General features: G+C 37.3%; 1 protein-coding gene across 2 annotated transcripts in view; it reads right to left on the bottom strand.

Moving 5' to 3' along the window:
• The window catches only part of LOC140738424 (ABC transporter B family member 1-like), a 146,485-nt gene that overhangs the window by 67,589 nt on the left and 58,294 nt on the right, over positions 1 to 20,602 (bottom strand). For both annotated transcript variants that reach the window (XM_073065695.1, XM_073065696.1), the window contains exons 12-15: positions 6,708 to 6,798; positions 4,401 to 4,568; positions 3,848 to 3,909; positions 790 to 916 (exon numbers count right to left, since the gene is read on the bottom strand). In XM_073065695.1, the coding sequence (XP_072921796.1) occupies positions 790 to 916; positions 3,848 to 3,909; positions 4,401 to 4,568; positions 6,708 to 6,798 (448 nt within the window). The remainder of the gene's footprint in view (positions 1 to 789; positions 917 to 3,847; positions 3,910 to 4,400; positions 4,569 to 6,707; positions 6,799 to 20,602) is intronic.

Below are 20,602 nucleotides of genomic sequence, written 5' to 3'. Positions count from 1 at the left end.
TGTTTCATATTTGGAGCACAATTATCAAAACACTAAATTCCAACCCTCAAGATGTAAATGCCAGAATCCTTTCTACTTTTGTTCAAAAAACTGATGTTCCAGATATTTTAGTATTCTCTGCTTATAGGTTCTCAAGACACTCCACTGCTTCCAGCTTTTCAATTTTGAAAATACTTTGTTCTTTCCTTTGTAGATCAAAAGTTCATGACCTCACATTTAAAATTATTGAAAACCAGCTCCAAAATACAGTGGACCTCTAATGGCAAACTGCATGTGGTAGGGAATGCTGGTCTATATTTCACCATAAAAGCAAACATTGGTCGTCCAGACTGTGATTATTGCAATATTTTCTGATAAATCAAGTTTTGGCAGAATTCTCTAACTTTGAACATCTATTGTTGCGGATCCTCTAGGATCACGATCTTTACATTTTCTGTTGTTTAATACAGCTTTCTCCATACTTGAAAGAAAAATCAGCATAGTACAACAAACAGTATAACTATATTTTAGAAAACAAAAATGTTGGAAATTCTCAGGTAAACAGGTACCATTGGCAGAGAAACATTAGCTCTGTAGAACTTGGCTTTCAGTATAACCAGTGATTAATCCTCCATTATTAGCAGATCTTTTGCAAGAATATTCAATCATGGAGAATATTTAGTTCCTTCCATTGGTTTGCCATAAAATGCTAATTAGATTCAGCTTGTCAATTTAAACATTTGTGGCAAAAAGATGCATACAATTGAGTAATCTGGTCTTCTGCCAAGAAAAAGTACATAAATATCATACCAAGTAATATTCTTCCAGCGTCTGGGTCATAGAATCGCTCAATCAGGTTGACTATTGTTGATTTTCCTCCACCCGATGGACCAACCAGTGCAACCATGTTACCCGGTTCAATTTCAAATGTCATTTCCTACAAAGAGGATGTTTCCAGTCATCACAGAGACATTAAGAATAACATTGGTGACAAAAAGATTTAGTTATATTAGTCAGATACTAACACTGCAAAGCTTTCAGATTCAGCAGAACCACACATATAACTCATACGTATTGTGACAAATTATAAGACACAATTATTTAACCACTCTCCATTAGAACATCCTTAAACAAGTTATGTGTAAATGCTGTGTTATTGGATGGGGTGGAGAGAAGTGTAGTAATAGAAATGGTAATTGTTTCTTTTACTTATGCAGCACATCTGCCTTGCACCAGAGCAGTCAGACAGGAGTTTTCTAACAACAGAACTTTAGGGCCTGAGTTGAAATGATCAAATAATTCAATAGTATGTAGACTACCCTAAGATGGTTATGACGAAAACTGCTGGACTGCTGGAAAAACTCAACTGCTATATTAATGAACTCAGAGTGGTGTACCAGTGTAGACTGTCCAACACTAATATCAATGATAGTGGCGTAAGTGCAATAAACACAAATCCATATTCAGAGACTTTGCATCTCTCAGTTAAATCTAGACCAAAGAATAAATAAATCTGGATTTCATTGCTTTTGATGAAAGCAAAAACTCTTAACATAGTATGTGTTTATATTATATGCCTGTAACAATGTGCAAATGTCCCTAAACAGAAGAAACAGAATAGCCCCAATATTTTAATTCAGTAGAAATCACAAAGGTTATAGCAGATAAAGACAACATTTTGTCTGTCACATCAAGGCAATCCAGCTAACCTGGCTTTCCCCACTTTTTATTCACTTCCAGTAAGCCCTTTCATTCCCAGGATCATTCTTGTGAACATCCTCTGGACACACTCCAATGCAGCACATCCTTTCTGAGGTAAGGGGCCCTGAACTGCTCACAATTACTCCAAATGTGGCCTGATGAATGCCTTAAAGTCTCGTTAAATGTGATAATGGGAATACACATCCTCAGTCCTATCCAATCTTGGAGAGATTTAAAACTATACATTGTACTTTATAACATTTTTCCTAATTCCTCCTGCCAAAAGGTAACATTTTGTATTTTCCTGGCACTCATCTGCCAGGTGAAAACCCATCAGTCTGCCTTCATCTCCATTATCCTCCTCAGGGTTTTTTCTTGTATTTTATTTTGTGTTTTTAAAAACTTGGGAGTTCTGCTCTGAATGATCAAGTTCAAGTCATGTACATTTTCCTTCAGTTCAGAAGCAACCTTTGACTATCACTGTTTCCTATCACTAAGATTATTGGATCCAAGCAGATGCTGTTCCTTTTATCCCACCGACTTCAGTCTTGACGACAATCCTATAATCCACCCCTTTAGCCATGTTTTACTGATTAATCCACATGCTTGCCAGTTCTGTCCTTAATCATTATTTCTAAGATTTTCCCCATCAATATTGATGGGTTAAAAGTCTTCATTCTTTTCTGAACAGGGATTAAAATCAGCAATTTTACAATTCTCAGGATTATGGCCACTTTCTCCCTCAGCAACCAAGGATACATCCTCTTGGACTTCCAACATCCACATTTTAACTATGTGACGTCTATTCAGTACCTCTGCTTCCTTGAGTAGATTTGTTTCGTTAGTTCTAATCAGTCCCTTCTCTCATCTTCCAACCTTTTGATTTTTGTGAACTTATACAATATTTCAATATTCACTTTGATGTTTGCTATCAGTCATTTCTCGTACAGTCAAGAATGTTAAGTTTCAGGCTCCCAGGAGTGAACATCTCAAGCTTGTCCTGGCCTAACCACATTGAAGCTACAGCCACTAATGCTCATCAGTGTCTCTATTTTCTCAGGCAACAAAATAAATTTAGCATCACCCCCTCTGACTCTCACCAATTTTTACTGTTGCACCATAGAAAGCATCCTATCTGGATGCACCACAGCTTGGTACAGAAAGGTATATGCTTGGCCCATGACCCCAAGAAACTACAGAGAGCTGTGGACACAGCACAGAAACTAGCCAACATGCCACAAACTCCGTCTACACTTCCTACTGTTTGAGTAAAGCAGCCAGCATAATCCAAGATGCCACACACCCAAGCGTTCTCTCTTCTCACACTGCACCCGCCCCCCCCAGCCCCCATCAATCCTGGTGCCTGAAACCATGTGCTACCAGGATTAAGGATAGCTTCTATCCCACTGTTATAGGACTACTGAAAGTTTTCCCTAGTATGGTAAGATGTATTCAGCCTCACTATCTAATTCATTGTGACCTAGCACCTTACTTCTAGCTGCACTGCATTTTCTCATTACTGTAACACTTTATTTTATATTCTGTTGCTGTTTTACCATCCACCATCTCAATGCAGATCAATTCATTACAACAATGCATGATGATCTTGCAAAGCAAGTTTTTCCACTGTACCTCAGCACATGTGGCAATAATAAACCAATTTATCACATTTACCTCTCTTACTTCCTATTTCACCCCCCCTCTGAACTTTCCCCAATCAACTTTAATTTCCCATCATTCTCCCTCGGGGTAATGTACCATGACTGTAGATGAACTCTTTCCACATTAAAGACCTCCCACCATTCAATTAGAGTTTTCCCTGCCAATCTTTGATTTCAATTTGCCTTGGCCAGAAATGATGTCATCCACTGAAATTGCACTTGTATTTTTACCTTGGAGTGGTCCAAAGCCTTCTGCACAGTTACCCAAAACTTCACAATACTATGATTGTTGGACCCTAAATGTATTCCTCTTGATGCTTTCTTCATTCAGCCTCATTCCCCTAAGCACATCCAGCAGTTTAAATAAAATGAAGGTGCACAGCCTCCTTACAAGGCACAAGTGATCATCTGATTGCTGAAAGTGGATTGATGGGCAATTCTGAATAGACTCCATTAAAAGTAGGAAGCTGTAAATTTGAGAAGTTATTACAAAACAAAATACTGACCTTTAAAACCTGAAAAGCTTGTCTGGTAGGATATGTGAAACTGACCTTCTGGAACTCGAGTCCTGTTTTTTGGAAACAAAAATAGTTATTTTTAAAATTAATCTTGGATATTTGCACAAATTCAAGTTTTCAATATTTCACCACTGATCAGTTTTTTAGGTGTTAAGAATTGTGAAGTCCAGAAAAATGAGTCTGTATAAACATCGTTCTCAAATGCAACAAATTATTTCTTCCCTCATTTAACAAAATGAGCAGGGGCACCAAATTCCTGCAAGTAAATAAGTTATATTCATCTTACAAATGGCACCAGAATATTTCACTACTTTGGATGTCCACTATCTACAAATTATTTTTATTTCTAATTCTGGTTATTGTGGCTTGAAATTGGACAATGCAGTAGAATGTCAAGGTACAGGAACAATTTCAATCTATGGTTAATTTCTACTTTGCTCACAGATTTTACTTTAATTGGTCTAAACCCTAATTTGTAAATGAAAAAGATCCTTATCAAAGCAATCAAAGAACTAACTTAGAGAATTAAAGATCTGCTTACTGCCTTCCAGAGAATCAAGGCGACTTCCACCCACACAGGGGATTTTTGGCTTACGGTCCAACAGCTCAAAGATACGAATAGAGGCTCCAACAGCTTGCATGAAATCACCATAAAGAGATGCCAACATTCCAAATGCCATAGCAACATTCATCGAGTAGACCATAAAAGCTAATTCAGAAAAGTCATGAAGTATGCAAAATTAAAAGAGGATCCTTAAAGTTATCTTTTGTAAACAAAATCATTCTTTTTAGTTCACTATCAACTTGCCACATTTGTAGGTTACTATTAGACATTACATACTGACAGAACTATTTCTTATTTTGAAAAAGGTAAGAATTGGAGCGCACAATTCAGCATTAGGAAAAGGAAATGAAGTCATTACTAAAAAGTACGCTACAAGCTTTCAAATATTCTGAAACTGGGATAAAAGTTTTTCCCATTAAAACTGGAGAAGGACCAAAACAATAAATGACTTGAAGGTTTTCCCAAATCTGTTTCATATCTGTCAACACCAAGAAATCTTGCACAACATCCTCAGCAAGTAGTAATGTTGCTATCATATTCTGAATTAAAGTTAAACTCTAAAAAAAATGTGCAAGATAATGATTACAATGGGAACTGAAGCTCTTAGCAGTGCTTGCTCCCTGCAGGTTCCATTGGTGGAGTTTTTACTGAATGGGAGGGGGTCTAGCAGGAGTCAGCTGCTACCACCTACTTCTTCACTTGCTTGTACTATTCCAACAATGACAGCAAATGAAAAGCTATTTATTTTTAATTAAGTTGTGCCATGGAACTGCCACATCATATATCTAAATTTACCCTGACTAGTTACATGAACTTGTGTGCTAGTGACCAGAATGGACTTCAACACTTAATTCAATACAGGAACACAGGATCATTTTGAACAGATAAACTTGCAAAGATTATGGATCTAGTAACAGTTGAGACGCATTTTAGTGAAAATCGCCTGCAAGTTTTTGCACTATGGTCTAGGTGGGGATCATATTTGATTGGTACCTTAATTCCAGATCAGCTTTAATGCTGGGTAGGTTATAACAGAATCCAGGTCTGTTCACATATCAATTGTTCTAGTGTCAGATAACCTTGCTCACATGAGCAAGGGAAAAATTGGGGGAGGTGAGTAATAGGCAAAGTAATAGATTAGTAATAGAAGTTAGAAATGCTGATCCATTAAGTCTCAGCATTTCCCATAATGGCAGCATTTCTGGTTACACCATACTCAACTTTTCAAAACAATTACATTTTTAAAATGGGAAGATTCACATCAACTTAATTAAAGGGAATGATTTGCACGACCATAAAGATGCTGGGTTAGTATTTCAAGGGATTTGTATGTCAATGTGATCTGAAGACTAGATTTATGATTTTAAAAAATTGCATCATAGGGGTCCAAATGCTTCAGAAGCATTTTTTACAGCTACATCAACAAAGTGCATAAGGCTAAGAGAAAAAAAAAAAGATGTTTATTGCAAATTCTCTGAATGGAAATACTTTGCTGAGTGGCAGAGTATGTAAAAGAAAACAAACATTTCTGATAGTTGTTGCAAATAGCTCTTATACAGTTGCTGAAGGAGACATTGTTTATACCTCCAAAGAGCATGCATCAATGAGTTAAATTGCACAAGAGAGAATGATGCTCAAGGCAACAATTATTAAGTTTGTCATCAAGGATTGATAGTGAAGTCATTGAGAATCTCCACAGGTTGAAATCATACATAAAAGGAATGGTTGTGATTGCCAGAGGTTAATGATGTCAGCCTGGGGCCCTTCAGTGATCGACACAACCATCTTAAGCTATTTTATTAATGACTCCTCTTCAATAATTCAGATAAAAATCAACTAAATAGCTGAGCCAAACATCCTCTTTACATTTAATCATGATAAATCATCATTAAAGCAACAGCCACAAAGTTATGAAATCAAACAAGTCCGAACTTAGGCTATACTTTCCACAATAACTGTTAACTGAGGCAAATAAGCAATAAGAAAACCTACTCATTAATATAATTTAAGTATATATTTCATTTAATAGGTATGTGAACTATTAAACAGAGAAAACAAAATCTCAATTAGAAATAATTTATTGTAAACTAAAGAGCTCCCCTCATCTGTTAATGGAACAATATGTTAGGATAAAGCATTTCACTCATCAACAACACTTCCTTCTGTTCAGGAGCACTGCAATGTGTTGATTGATTTATTCTGGAGCCAATTACAACAGTACAACTATTTCAGGTAATCTACATGCATGAATTCATTGTGAAGAGTTCACCTTCTGTCACTTACATGCTAAAGTCCCAAAAGAAATTCCAGATTTCCCATGTCTTCCGTCATACACGAGCTTTGCACCATACCATAACACCAGCACAATAGCACCCTGCAATATTAAAATAATTGATCTTATTGTTTACCTATGTTTTGAGATTTGAGAACTACATACTAGGAACAACTTATCATAAATTCAATTTTTTAAAATTCCTTATCTTAATATTAAATGGTTAAAAAATCTATGCAGTCAATAAAATATTAGCTATTTCAAGTGACATTTTCCTTTAAAATTCCAAATATCATTTCAAAGTACAGTTAATTGTGCAAATTTTTGTCGCTGTTAAATGAAAAATTAGAAATGTTAAAATTAAAAAATACACAAATTTACTACTTAATGGCAGAATTGAAAAAAGTGATGTTTAAAAAAAAGTAAAGAACTTACAGTAAAGGAACAATGAAGCATAAAACATCAAACTTTTGTGCAAGTGGGCTGGAAAACTTGAACTAGCATTGGGAGCAGCATGGAGTCAGTCTGTCCCCAAAGATTTGCATTTGATACAAACAGTGCTTTCCACTATGACTTGCTTTATTTTCTGGTGAGGGTGGTGGTAACTGATTGATCAGCCCTAAAAATAATACCACTTATATTATCTGTTGAGAAGGTAGAAAAATATTTGATTTTTAAACTATATTTTACAAAGTTATACTTGCTTTGCAGATACCATGAGGGAAGACTGAAGTCTGTGCTAGTGTATAAGAGCAATGTTATAGTTTAACTGAGAATTATTCATTTGGAGATACAGCGTGGAAGAGGCCCTTCTGTCTCACCAAGCTGTGACGCCCAGCAACCCTAGCTAATCACAGGACAATTTAAAATGACCAATTAACCTACTAAACTGGTAAGTCTTTAGACTGTGGGAGAAAACACATGCACAGACAGGAAGGAGCATACAGATTTCCTTACTGGAGACGCTGGAACTGAACTTCAATGCTCCGAGCCGTAAGAGCATCTTGCTGATCGCTATGCTACCGTGACACCCTGAATGGAATTGAGATACTTAAGATGCACCTGTGCTCACACCTATGCTGTTATACATTGGAACTTACTTTAATGTCAAGAATCTTAAAGGAGGGTTTGCAATTTTTCTCATGAAAATAGTAAATAATGCATCAACATTTTAGATTTTATGTTTGAAGCATTATCCCCCAGGAAAATAATGCTGTTTTTGACTACATCCTATTGTGAGCAATATGAAATGGAAACCGATCCCTCTGCCTAACTCAGTCATTCCAACCAAGCTTATCCCAAGCTGGGCCTGCAATTGCCCCATATTTCCAATTCAACATTCATTTCCACTTTAACAATTCTGTTTACAGGATTTCCACACGCGATAGTGCTGATCATTCCAAAGAATGCTCTTATAAATTTCTGTAGTTAATTTTGCCTTACTCCATGTTCTCTGACTAAAGCTGTAATCCACAAAGTCACTTCACGCAGGGAGACGCTCACCCCTAATGGCTCTATGCCAGTTTTTGCTCAATACAATCATTCTCCCATCCTCTCTTACCACTTTGTATTATGTCTATTTCCTTCTCACTGCTTCTTCTCTCTTCCCCGATATATCACCCTCCTTCTCTTCATTTTTTTTAAACTACCTAATAACTATGCCCATTTATTGTAGACCATCTCACAAATAATGACCAACATAACACTTAGGTAGGAGTGAGAGAAGCAAATTATTTAAATGCCAGACAATGACCATCACCAACAAAAGTCTAATCATTCATCTTGATGGTCAGTGAGCAAATTCCTTTGCATAATTCTTGGAAGTCACTTGTGACAGAAAATCAACTGGACTAGTCACATAAATATTACAGAAGTCATGGGCTAGATATTCATTAGTGATAGACACAGCTCAATTCCCAGAATATTTCTAGGCAAATGTAAAACTGTAATACCTTCTTTGTCTAGGCAAGTACAATTCCAACAACATTCAAGCAGTTTGATATTATTCAGGATAAAGCAGCCTCGTTGTGTGGTACACCATCCTGAATCTTCATTCCTTCCTCTGGTGCACTAATCAACAGACTCAACACAACATACTGGAAAATAGAAGAAAGAATAGGCCACCTGGTATCTCAAAACTACCCAACCTTTCAATCAGGCTAATCTACTCTGACCTCTACAATTCTTCTGTGCCAGTCCCCAAAAGCCCTTAAATTCTCCAATTTTTCATAAATTGATTTACCTCCACCTTAAATTTTTCTAATAGCCCACACAGCCATCTGGAGCATAGAATTCTAAAACCTTGCTCCCTATGTGAAAATACATTAATGTGCACTTCTACTTTAAATGATCAGTCCCTCATCTTGTAGTCATGTTCGCTTTTATAAGAATCTTCATTGAGTAAGAACAGGTCAATAGCTACCCACTCATGGTCACTTAGGATCTTGTACATCCCAACAAAATCATTCTTCATTGTTCTAAACTCCACAGAGTGTAGGCTCAATTTGTTTAGGCTCTTGACAGGATAACTTTCTCATCCCAGAAATTAGTAAATCTCTTTTGAACTACTTCCAAATTTCAAAGTACATTTATCAAAATATATACACTATATATATATATATAAAGCAACACACATAATACTGTAGAACCTCAGCAGGTGAGGCAGCATCTATGGAAAAGAGTTGCCATTTTGGGCCAAGATGCTTCACCTGTCCCGATGAAGGGTTTTGGCCTGAAACCTCAGCTGTTTATTCTTTTCCACAGATGCTACCTGGCCTGCTGAGTTCCTTCAGCACTTTGTATGTATTGCTTTGGATTTCAAGAGATCTGCAGATTTTCTTGTGTTTGTTATACTATGTACAACCTTGAGATTCATCTCTTTACGGGCAGCCACAAAACAAAAGAAACCAAATAGAATCCATTAAAAAAAAGATAGTTAAACACCCAATGTGCAGAAAAAGTATACACTTGTGTAAACAATAAAAGTAAGCAAATAATACTCTGAACTGAAGTCCATGAAAGTGAGTCCACAGCCACAAAGCCAGTCACCACTGCAGCTGATTCAGGAGCCCATTAGTTGCAGGCCATAGCCTCAGTTCAGCACAGAGATGACTGAATCTCACGGAGCACTGAGCTGAACCAGCCTGTCCAACTCCAACCCTGACACCATGACCTTTACAATTTGGCCCAGCTCTTAAATCATCCAAACCTCAGGTCATTCCTTGCTCTCAGACCCGGGCCCTGTCACTTTGATATACTCTTGGGCCCAGGTGCCGCCATCTCAATTCGGCCCATAACTGACCTTTCCAATTCCACCCAACACTCGAACTGATCAAACCTCGGATCTTTCAAAGTTCGAGCTTGGGCCTGGGCTCCATTGCTCCCCTGTGCATCGCCTCCATTCTGCCACATCGAATCGCCTCCAAGTCCACTCCAGCATTGGCCAAACATTGGTTGATACCCCACTCTCAGGCCTGGATTCCGCTACCTCAAATCAATGCAACCAAAGCCTGTAACTTTGATAGTACCACCTGCACAATCATACTGCACCTTAGGGTCTTCAGTTCACTCCATAAAAATGCCAGATTATACAGGCGATTCAACAACTCAACTCCAAAAGCAAAGCTACAGGTTATTGATTGCAGTGATCATATTCAAGTAAAAGTGTGATTAATACAGTAATTCTTGTTCTGTTTACAACAAGTTAACACTGTGCTTCACCAGCACCATCTTAAACATTATCTTGTTCTTTTTTTTGCTTTTCATCTAGAAATAAATATCAATACTTGGTTTATACAGTATGTACAGCCCTAAAAGTCACAGCACAAATTAAGGAACTGTCAGTCATTAGTTCCCTGATTGCTCCTCAACCCTATTTGATTTCCAATATTCTAAGGAATATGCAATCTGTCAAGTTGAAATATCCAACTCTGCCATTACTAATTTATTTGCTGGTTATATGCTCATCCGACAAGCCTGCTTACTTCTTAATGTAATTTTGTTATCAAAATACACCGTCTGTCTACCAATCAAATCCATTAATTTAGACACTGTACTTCGAATTCTACAGTTTACCTTGATCAAAGCACTGGTCTTCAGAACTTCATTTCCCACATACTGCTAATAATCATATGCAGTCATCCTTCGATGAAACAGAAGGATCTGTCTGGCTGGCATGTAAGCAAAGGCTTTCCACCATATCTTGTCAATTCTAATTTAAATCCATTCAAGATTTATTAAACAAGTTTTTTTTAAAGGCATCTCTTCCCCTACCACCCCCCTCCCCCCATCAAGATCATTTAACATTTTAGAGAATGTTCTTGCCCACAACCATTGTCAGGCTAACTGGCTTATATTTACATGAAACAGGTTAATTTCTCTTCCTACAAACAGGAATGGCATTAAAGATTCACGGATCCTCTGGTTTTCTTCCTTTCTCTTTGAACTTTTGTAAATGGACACTGTACTCTCGGCTATATTCTCCATAAATTAGTTGACCCTGGGGATGCAATACATTTAGATGACGACTCACACAACTGCAATTTTCACTGCTAGTCTTGCCAGAGAAATCCACAGTAAAATAGTAATTCAAACTCCTTGCCATTTCACGATCACAAATTTATGCTGATCATTCCCTAGTGACCTGTACTTACAGTAATTCTCCTTTTACTTAGTCAAGAGAAAAGTGTGTTGCAATTTAAAATTCAAATTGTATAGTAGCTAACAAGCACTAAAATCAATCATATTTTTGTCTGTGTATCAATTTTATTCATAATACATCTAATATTTAATTAGAGTAATACCTAACGTCTTGTATTAGTCTACATTGCAATCTTACAATCAGCTTCTTACTTTGTCAGTGGTTCTTTAAGCCCCGAAGGCAGCAAATCAGCAGCTTAACAAAAATTTATGCTAAACATGTGGCACTTCGGACACAAATGTTTGAAAATGATTACAACCAGTTTTCAAATGTCATTCCACACATGTTCAATTTTCAGAATCATTACTTTGCCTGACTGTTCCTTAATATTCCAGGAACACTCCATAAAACCACAAGACAAGCTATTCGGCCCACTGAGTCTGCTCCACCATTCCATCTTGACTGATTTATTATCCCTCTCAACCGCATTCTCCTGCCATCATAGGACATAAGACATAGGAGCAAAATTAGGCCATTCAGCCCATTGAATATCCTAATTCTCCAAGCATTTGTAACTTTAGGAATAGCTTCCACACAGTACCTCTAATTCTTGCCTTTACTGCTTTTACAGTCTATTCAAGTGCATGCCATGTGGAATGCTGCTGCTTCTAGGAGTACAATTAAGCAAACAGTAGCACACAAATTTAAGTTCAATGACTACTACAGTTGCTGTCTAATTTGAAAGTAGTCATAAGAACTCAGGTATAAACCTTTCCTGAACCAAGCCTCCTTGGCTTCTGCATATTGTTACATATTATGCTGTGCTTCCAATTCAAAGCATCCTGGAACATACAAAATTAAGTTAATCATAAAGATCATAATCTTGAGAACTTGACTATTCCTGGAAAAAAATACAAACGGGAGTAGAGATCCAAAGAAGGACAGTATAGATAGTATAAAGTGTAGTAGTTAAAGGATGGGGATGAGGTATGAAATAAAAGGCTATAAAATAATTGAAATTTATCTACAAGAAACTGATATTTAGAAACATAATAAAAATGAATATTTTTTATTTCATTCTATTTTAATCTGGATGGAAATTTTACACACACACACACACACACACAACTTCACTAAGTGACTCATTCAGAAAATAAAGTATAAACTTATATATTTGCTTATAATTTGATGTAACCTCAATTTTTCTCCAACTCTCCAAAGAATGATGAATTTTGATAAATTCAGCAGGGATACCAAATGATATTTCCCTTGCCTTTCAAAACCTGGAACAAGTGTATAGCTCACTGACTCCTTAGCACAAATCAGCTAATTCAGCAATGATCGAAGTTGTGCTCTTCCTGGTCTGCAATAGCTCAGTAGCACACAGTACATCTACTCAACCAGCCATTTGGTAAATAACAAAGCAATTTTAAATTTACTATTATGACAGTTTGGTTCTTCTGGACATTGTCAAATCATAAATACCAAGCTCTCTATTGCACAAAGGGTAAGAAGTGAAACAAGAATTAAATGTATTAAATGATCACCAGATTTTTTTTCTCATTTTCATTTTTATTTTGGAGCAATTTAACTCTTTCTTTTAACTTTCCTCTAGTTAAGTAAAAATTTCATTGAACATGTTATTCTAAAATAATGAAGCAAAGTGACATAACTTATAAGAATCAATTTCTTTGCTATACCATATCTGAGTAATTCAGAACCATATAATTCATTCACAGCTTACGAAATACTCTTTTATAACATTCTATTCATTAGAGAAAAGTCAACAGCTGTCGATTTATACTGCTGATTGAAACTGCCAACACCATAACTAAACTCCACATATACCTTCAACGTGAGAGGTTCGAATTCTTTTGCTGTTTGAATCGGACATGTATTTAATATTTCAGTAATATTTGAGTAATATTATAAATATTGTTTGATTGAGCATTCTTTGTTGTTTACATAGTTCATTTTGGGTTATATGTAAAAGTACATGAATAGCATACGCCATCACACTACTACATCATAAGTGTGCATCTTGCTGGTGTAAATAACAAAACTAAAAGCTATACCGCCTGGCTGTGTGCTATTTTTCCTCCAATTAGTTTTATGTTTTGGAGTGGCAACAAGGAAGTGTTAAACAACACTGAGACGAACCTACTGAAGTGCAGTGAGATGTTAAGAGTTTAAAAAAAGCAGTGTAGCACTTGGAAGGGGTAGAGAGACAGTAGAGTTTTAAAAACAGCAGAATCAGCCAAAATTCATGGGTTAATATACTGTGAGTACTAGATGATGATAATGATAATAATATATGTAAAGGGGGTTTCTTCTTTTTTCTTTGTTACTGTGTATGTAATCAAAATGGCTTCTTTGTTTTGTTAAAAGCAGGAATGCTTCTTTGTTGCGAGAGAGTGCTGGAAGCTTGTTTGGGTTAAAATTTACTGATAACGAGAATTGTATTCCTTTGTAAACCAATTGGGATTAATGTTGTTCTTTCTTCTGAGTCTGTAAGCTATTGTTGGCGGGCTTTTGGGGAGATCGGCGCAAGGGGTTGAGAGAGAGAGGACGCGATGCTGTAAGCTGGGTGAGGAACGGACCCCGGGGGGGGGGGGGGGTCCAAGGCCAGGAGGTACTCCGAGGAGAGGAGATAAAGCTAGATGTGCTTGGTTGACCACTTTGGGTGGTCCTAAGCTGCGAGTCGAGGAGTTCAGAGGGGATCGAATGGTGGCCAGAAGACTTCAGTAATTGAGCTCCAACGGTTGTGCACGAAGTGGTTTGGACTTTGATAAGTTTGGCGCCTTTTCTTTATTTTCTTTTCCTTCATATATACTGTATTGTTATTAATCACTTAGTTATAGTAACCTTTATAAATTGTACTCATTTAATCGCATATGGTGTACTGTCTGTTATTTGGCGAGGCGGGGACATCACACAGCATCCACACCAGCTGATTACCTAGTTTGGCGGGGCCGAAGGCTGCTCCCCCTAGATGAGAACGAGCTGAGCGAGCCTGAGGCGACCCAGGGGGTTACATATAAAAAAGCAGAAATGGCTGGATACATTTGAAAGATAGATGCATTTGATAATGCAATATTGTACACTGAGCAAATTGAACAGTATTTTAAACCAACAAAATAGCGAGTGCCAGTTTTACTGAGCATAATAGTTAGAAAGGTATACAGTTCACTTAGAAGTTTGACTATTGCAACCAAACCAGCTGAAATGAGTTTTGCTGATATTGTCAAAGTAATGCAGGAACATTTAGAACCTAAACAATAGTGATTGCAGAATGATTCAGGTTTCATAAGCAGAATCAAAAGGAAGTTGAGTCCATTTCAGTGTACGTGGTTGAACTGAAGACATTGTCTGAGCATTGCCAATTCAGTGACAGGCTTAATGATGTACCGAGAAATAAGTTTAGTTTATGGAATCTTACAACAAAGCATTCAAAAACAGTTCCTAACTGAAGCACAACTCACATTTAAAAGAGAAGTTGAAATTGCTGTATCAATGGAAACAGCAGACAGACTCAATTGAGTTGCGGTCAGGAATGAAAGTGAAAATTGCATTGTCTGAACAGAAACCCACCTGGCCAAACAAATTCTGATACCATTGTGGCAGGGGCCCACATACACTAGACCATGCAGATTTAAAAGCAAAACTTGCAGAAAATACAGCAAATTAGGACAAATACAAAGAGCATGCCCAGCAGATAAAATAAATGGATTGCACAGGGAAGAGAAAAAGCTAAGAAGTCAAGTTACAGTTTCAAAAAGAGCACTATTATGCATGTTGCTAATGAAAATCTGATACTGATGAGAGTGATAAGGGACTGGGTAGCTTTGAGATTTACAATGTGAAAACTAATATACAAGCAATCTGGCTTACATCAGTACTGAATGGCAAAATAATTAACAGGGAATTGGACACTAGCTCAGCTGTTTCAGTCATTCCACAAAATGAGTTTGAATGTCATTTCAAAGATAGTAAACTGAAACCTGCAGATATCGAAATAAGAACTTGTATTGGAGAAAAGGTAATTCCTGTGGGAATGACATTTGAAACACTGAAACAACAACTAATAAGCCACTTTGGGTTTGTATGTGGTTAAAAAAAAACAGGAAGCCCAGCATTGTGGGATCCTGAGTGGCTAAAACAACAACTTGATTGGCGATCCATCAACAATTTGCATGCCACATACCCTGAAATAGAATGAATTGAAAGGTACTGGGTGATGCCACAGCAGTGTTAAAGGACGTAACTGAAAACTTAAACAAGTCAATGGTAAAATAATGCTAAATGAAAATGCCACACCCAAGTTTTACAAAGCCCATTCAGTTCCATGATAAAGTAGACAGTGAGCCAGACTGCATGGAGGCTGAAGGGATTTTTTTTCCAAGGTTGAATGGAACCCATGGGCAATGCCAGTGGTCGCAGTAATCCTTAACAGCCTCAATGATGCCGAGATCAAGGCTCTATGAAGGCCATACCCTCAGAAACCATATGAAAAATCCAGGCTGCTTAAGACTTTCACACAGTACTATGTACATAAACAGTATGTAAGCTGAGATGCATTCTATATTGAGTTGGCTGCAGAGGTTTTTGCAGACCTGGGTGACTTCTTCCAGTTCGGTCATGAAACAGCTTAATGTATTCTCTTTTAATGTCTCTTTTTCCCTTTTCAAGGTGGCTGGATCCCAGAATCTGTGATCTGCAGCTGTATTCAAACTGTCGTTCACGGCAGTGGGTTCCTGATCTTTGAACTCGCAAGTGGCCTGCATTTCAGGCTCTCCAGGTGTGGCTTGGAAGGTATATACCTTCAGGGTACTACTTTGTAGATGACCCGATTCCTCACCAATGTTGCTGACTGAAGTGTCACAAGAAATTATAACATTGAGACAGCAGTGCACGCTATCGTCAAAAGGCGGCCCTCAAGTCATGGGAACACAAATAAGCAATGCTGCAGATTGTAACATCAAAACAGTGAGTTGTTGTTCTCCCTTTCATTTCTTGCTGGAGCAATACCTTTCTCTCTCTTCCTTGCAAGTGAGAGAGTGAGCCTGTTTGAGAGGTCGAAGTGTTGGATTGGACAGTATCTTTTTATGGACTCTAGATCATAGTCTCTTTGCTATTGCTTGCATGGTGGGTGGTGGGATTAATGATTTTCCTGGAGCAAGTGGGGGGAGGGGGCAGGGGGAAGATCAATGCTTTTGCTGCTGCTTCTGCATGGGAGGGGGAAGTACTTCATGGTTCTAACACTTTCTGTCATTCATTCTTTGGGGTTTTTTCCTGTTTTGTGGATGTCTGTGAAAATTAAGGATATCAAGTTGCATACTATATAAATTCTCAGATATTAAATTGAACCATTGAACCATACAGCTAAGCAGGGTAAAACAAGAGAAAACCTGCAGATGTTGGAAATCCAAGCAACACACACAAAATGCTTGAGGAACTCAGCAGGCCAGGTAGAGTCTATGGAAAAAGTATAGTTGACGTTTCAGGCCGAAACCGTACTTTTTCCCATAGACACTGCCTGGCCTGCTGAGTTCCTCCAGCATTTTGTGTGTGTGTGTTGCTTAGCTAAGCAGGGAAGACTGTAGTATATGTAATATTTGAGTAATATTGTATTCACATTTCATTATAGTTTATATGTAAAAGTACATGAATGGCATGTGCCATCACTCCAACACACCATAAGCACATGTCTTGCTAAAATAAAAAATGAACCTAAGACACACATCTCCGAGCTCCATGTTTTGCTTTCAATTAGTGTTATGTTTTGGAGTTACAATACATAAGTGACCTGCTGAGTATTTCCAACATTTTCTGGTTTTATTCTCCATCTGCATGCCCACAGCCTTTTACTGGTCTTGAATGGAATTAAGTATACTAAATAATTGCTTTAAAAAAGTATTTCATTATAGAGTATTTAAGATAACCATTCTGAAGACATCACAAAGTTGGCTTGACACCTTCAGATAATTTGCAATGTCAAGTTCAGTTGAAAACAATCTCTTTCAGCAGCCAAAATCACTATATTACGAATTTCCTTTGGCTGTGATTGAAAATACAATATAATTTCTATCTATGCTACTGATTCAACAGAATGCTTTTTAAACAAATTGACTCGAGATGTAGTTCAGTACAATATTCTCAATAAATTAAATCTGCATGCATGGGGAATGGATATGTCACAGCCTTTTCACAGCCAAGTATTGAATCCCTGCTGCACATCAACAGCCAAAAACAAGCCATCACTGATATTCTTGTTCTATATTACCCAAGTTGGCACCTACACATCTGGAAAAAATTAAAATGTAGCTAGTTTGTGCCATTGAGAATATGAACTTTACACAAATGTGTAAAGACCCACCTAATTATATCCCTGTAGAAAATGCTGCATGCAGTCATTTTTCAGCCACCTGTAGCTGAATAGAGTGCCAGGAAAAAATTCTTGGAATGGAATGGCTTTTCATGGAAGATTTCATGTTCACTATTCCAATGCAGCACTGCTTGCTTTCCAAAGGATTTAATAAAGGTCTCCTCATGGCAGCATGGAGTCTATGTGTTCTGGATTCCAACTGTATTCAAAGCTCATACTTCATTATGGCAATCAGAAAGCTTTGCAGTACAGAATAACTAGCCATTTGTCTATCTTGCTGTTTATTTTGGCCAACATATCTGTATACAAATCTCTTTCACCAATTAACTTTCCAGCTCTTCAATTTACCCCTCTCCCCCTCCCAGTTACACCCATCACCTACCACCTTGCCCTTCTTCCTTCCCCACCTAATCCACTCCCCCCTTCTCTTCCTTTCCAGTCCTGATGAAGGGTCTCAGCCTGAAATGTTGACATTTACTCTTTTCCGTAGATGCTGCCTGGCCTGCTGAGTTCTTCCAGCACTTTGTCAGTGTGTATTCAAAGTGACATCGATTCAATAAAATTCAGGACAGGTAGCATACAAATGCAAATTTTCTTCCTAATTCTTCATCAGTAAACTTTATATTACTTTAATTAGAAACCAAATAGAAAATAACACTACCTACTGTTATTATTCTACTCTGATAGGATTAGGTTATGGTATGTACTTGATCAGCTTGACCTAAATATTTGGACAAGATGGGTTGCTGGGTGTCCTTTAGTTTCCAATTAAAGAATAGTTTAGCCTGACTAAGGATGTAAAATTAACTTGTATTTCCATGAGTAGTTATGTAGAGAGGCAATATGAAGAAAATACAAAAACATCACAAAGTGATACATCTGAAATAAGCAGTTTAGAAACTAATAACGATCAAATGGAGACAAGTTAAAAAGCTACCTGTAACTTTATTTGGATGCTGAAAAAAAGAGGAATTTTCTAGAATAGGCAAGAGCTGCAGCTGAGGTAATACTGCATTGGGTTCACATTGTTTAGCTGGAGTTCTCTAGCGTTATTCTAGTTCCTAACCTTCTCTGGTACTATGATGGCAAGTAACATGCTTGGAAAGTTTTAGCAATGCATAAGAATATTTATAATTCTACCTGCACTGTTGGACAACACCAACATTAAGTATTATTTAAGCTAGTTGATAGGTATTTAGTATGATCGAACAAGGACATGTTTGAGGATGTTGTACATCATGCAACTGACAGCATTATCCCTTCACATGGTTGTAGGTTCAAGGCTTCAGCACTCAGGTGTTAGGGATCATTCTAGAGTTATGAAATTATGGACAGCATAATATGGATTAACTAAAGTGAGATCCAGTTTTCAGGATATAAAAACCTGCACAGAATTTGACAATTGATACCTTATGGCTAGTAAAACCAATTATTGAGTGTTCGACATTCTCTGCCCCATTGAAACTACATCAGGGAGACAATAGATGAATGTTCCTGTTATTAACACAGGTGTATACCTGCCACTTAAGGCACAGTTCAGGACAGATTTGCTTTGTCATTTATCATGCTAGTTAGATGTATGTTCATTGAACTATCCTTATATTTTGGGTGTCAAAAGTTTGTACTGAGGCTTCTGCAACAGACACCTGTATTGAATATTCAAAGGGGTTCTGGTAGTTGTGATGAACTCCCATTCTAAATATGTAATCTGTAAAATTACTTTAAGTTCCAAATGCTGAAGTAGATGATCATGGCAATTTGAAAGTGTAGTTAATTGTTTATTGTTATCTTTGTGTCAGGTGAGCGAGATTCTTTTGGATTCTCCTGGAGGCTTGCCGTATGAATGAAGACTTTTATATTTCCCAGCTATATGGCTCAATTTTAGTCCGTTACAACAGCAGTTGATGGGATTATAGTAATTTAAATTTTGATAAAGTGAAAATAGGATGTGAATACGCTGCTTATCATGAAACTCACAGCATTTATCACTTTATATTGTAGTAGGTTCAAGGCTTCAGCACACAGGCAGAATTCTTGGCTCCTGCTATTGAAGCTGTTTCTCAGTTCCACTGCTCAACTCTGCCTGGCCAAAAAAATTGCTAGACTCCCTTAGCATTTAGGGTGTGGATTCAGGTTGTGAAACCTGCAGTAGCTTAGATTGAGCTTATAATAGTGAAGCTCATGATCTTAAAAGATCTTAAGGCTGCAAGGAGGAAAAAAAGTCCACAGGTGCTGCCTACCCTGCTGAGTATTTAATATTATTTTATTCAGCACAGTAACGACTCTCCCCTTGCAAAGAACCCACACTGCCCAATTACCAATGTGACCAATTAATCTACAGATCCACACATCTTTGGAATGTGGGAGGAAACCAGTGCAGCCTGTGATCACAGGGAGAACGTACAAACCCCTTACGGATAACAACAGAAATTGAACCTGGGTTGCTAGTGCTGGAATAGCATTACTATGCTACCATGCAGTCCCAATCATGTTTATTTTATCAACCACAGTATATTTTGTTTTTTCATCACTTACGGTTGCAATGAGGCAATCATTTAAAATGCTTTTCAAGTGATTTACTATAAAAATCAAAGTATAGTCCTCTCCACTATAGGGTTTCATTTTCTATAGGTCACTTAGTAGTAGTTTTCAAAATGCCATTTTTATCTTCAGAACTTAGCACAGCTTTGAGACTTTAATATTAAAAACAGTCAATATTTCAATTCAACACACATCTTTACTTAAAATAAAGCTCATTAAGCTTCCCAACTTTTCCAATAAAATGTGCAACTCTGTGGCAACTTTTTGAAGGAGAACTTTAGCTGTGACCCTAATTTATGCTGATCCAATAGAGAGACAAAGCTATATAGAATGACCCATTT

The sequence above is a fragment of the Hemitrygon akajei genome, chromosome 14 (genome assembly GCF_048418815.1).
Source record: "Hemitrygon akajei chromosome 14, sHemAka1.3, whole genome shotgun sequence".
NCBI classification, from domain to species: Eukaryota; Metazoa; Chordata; class Chondrichthyes; order Myliobatiformes; family Dasyatidae; genus Hemitrygon; species Hemitrygon akajei.
This window is presented reverse-complemented; position numbering and strand designations above follow the sequence as displayed.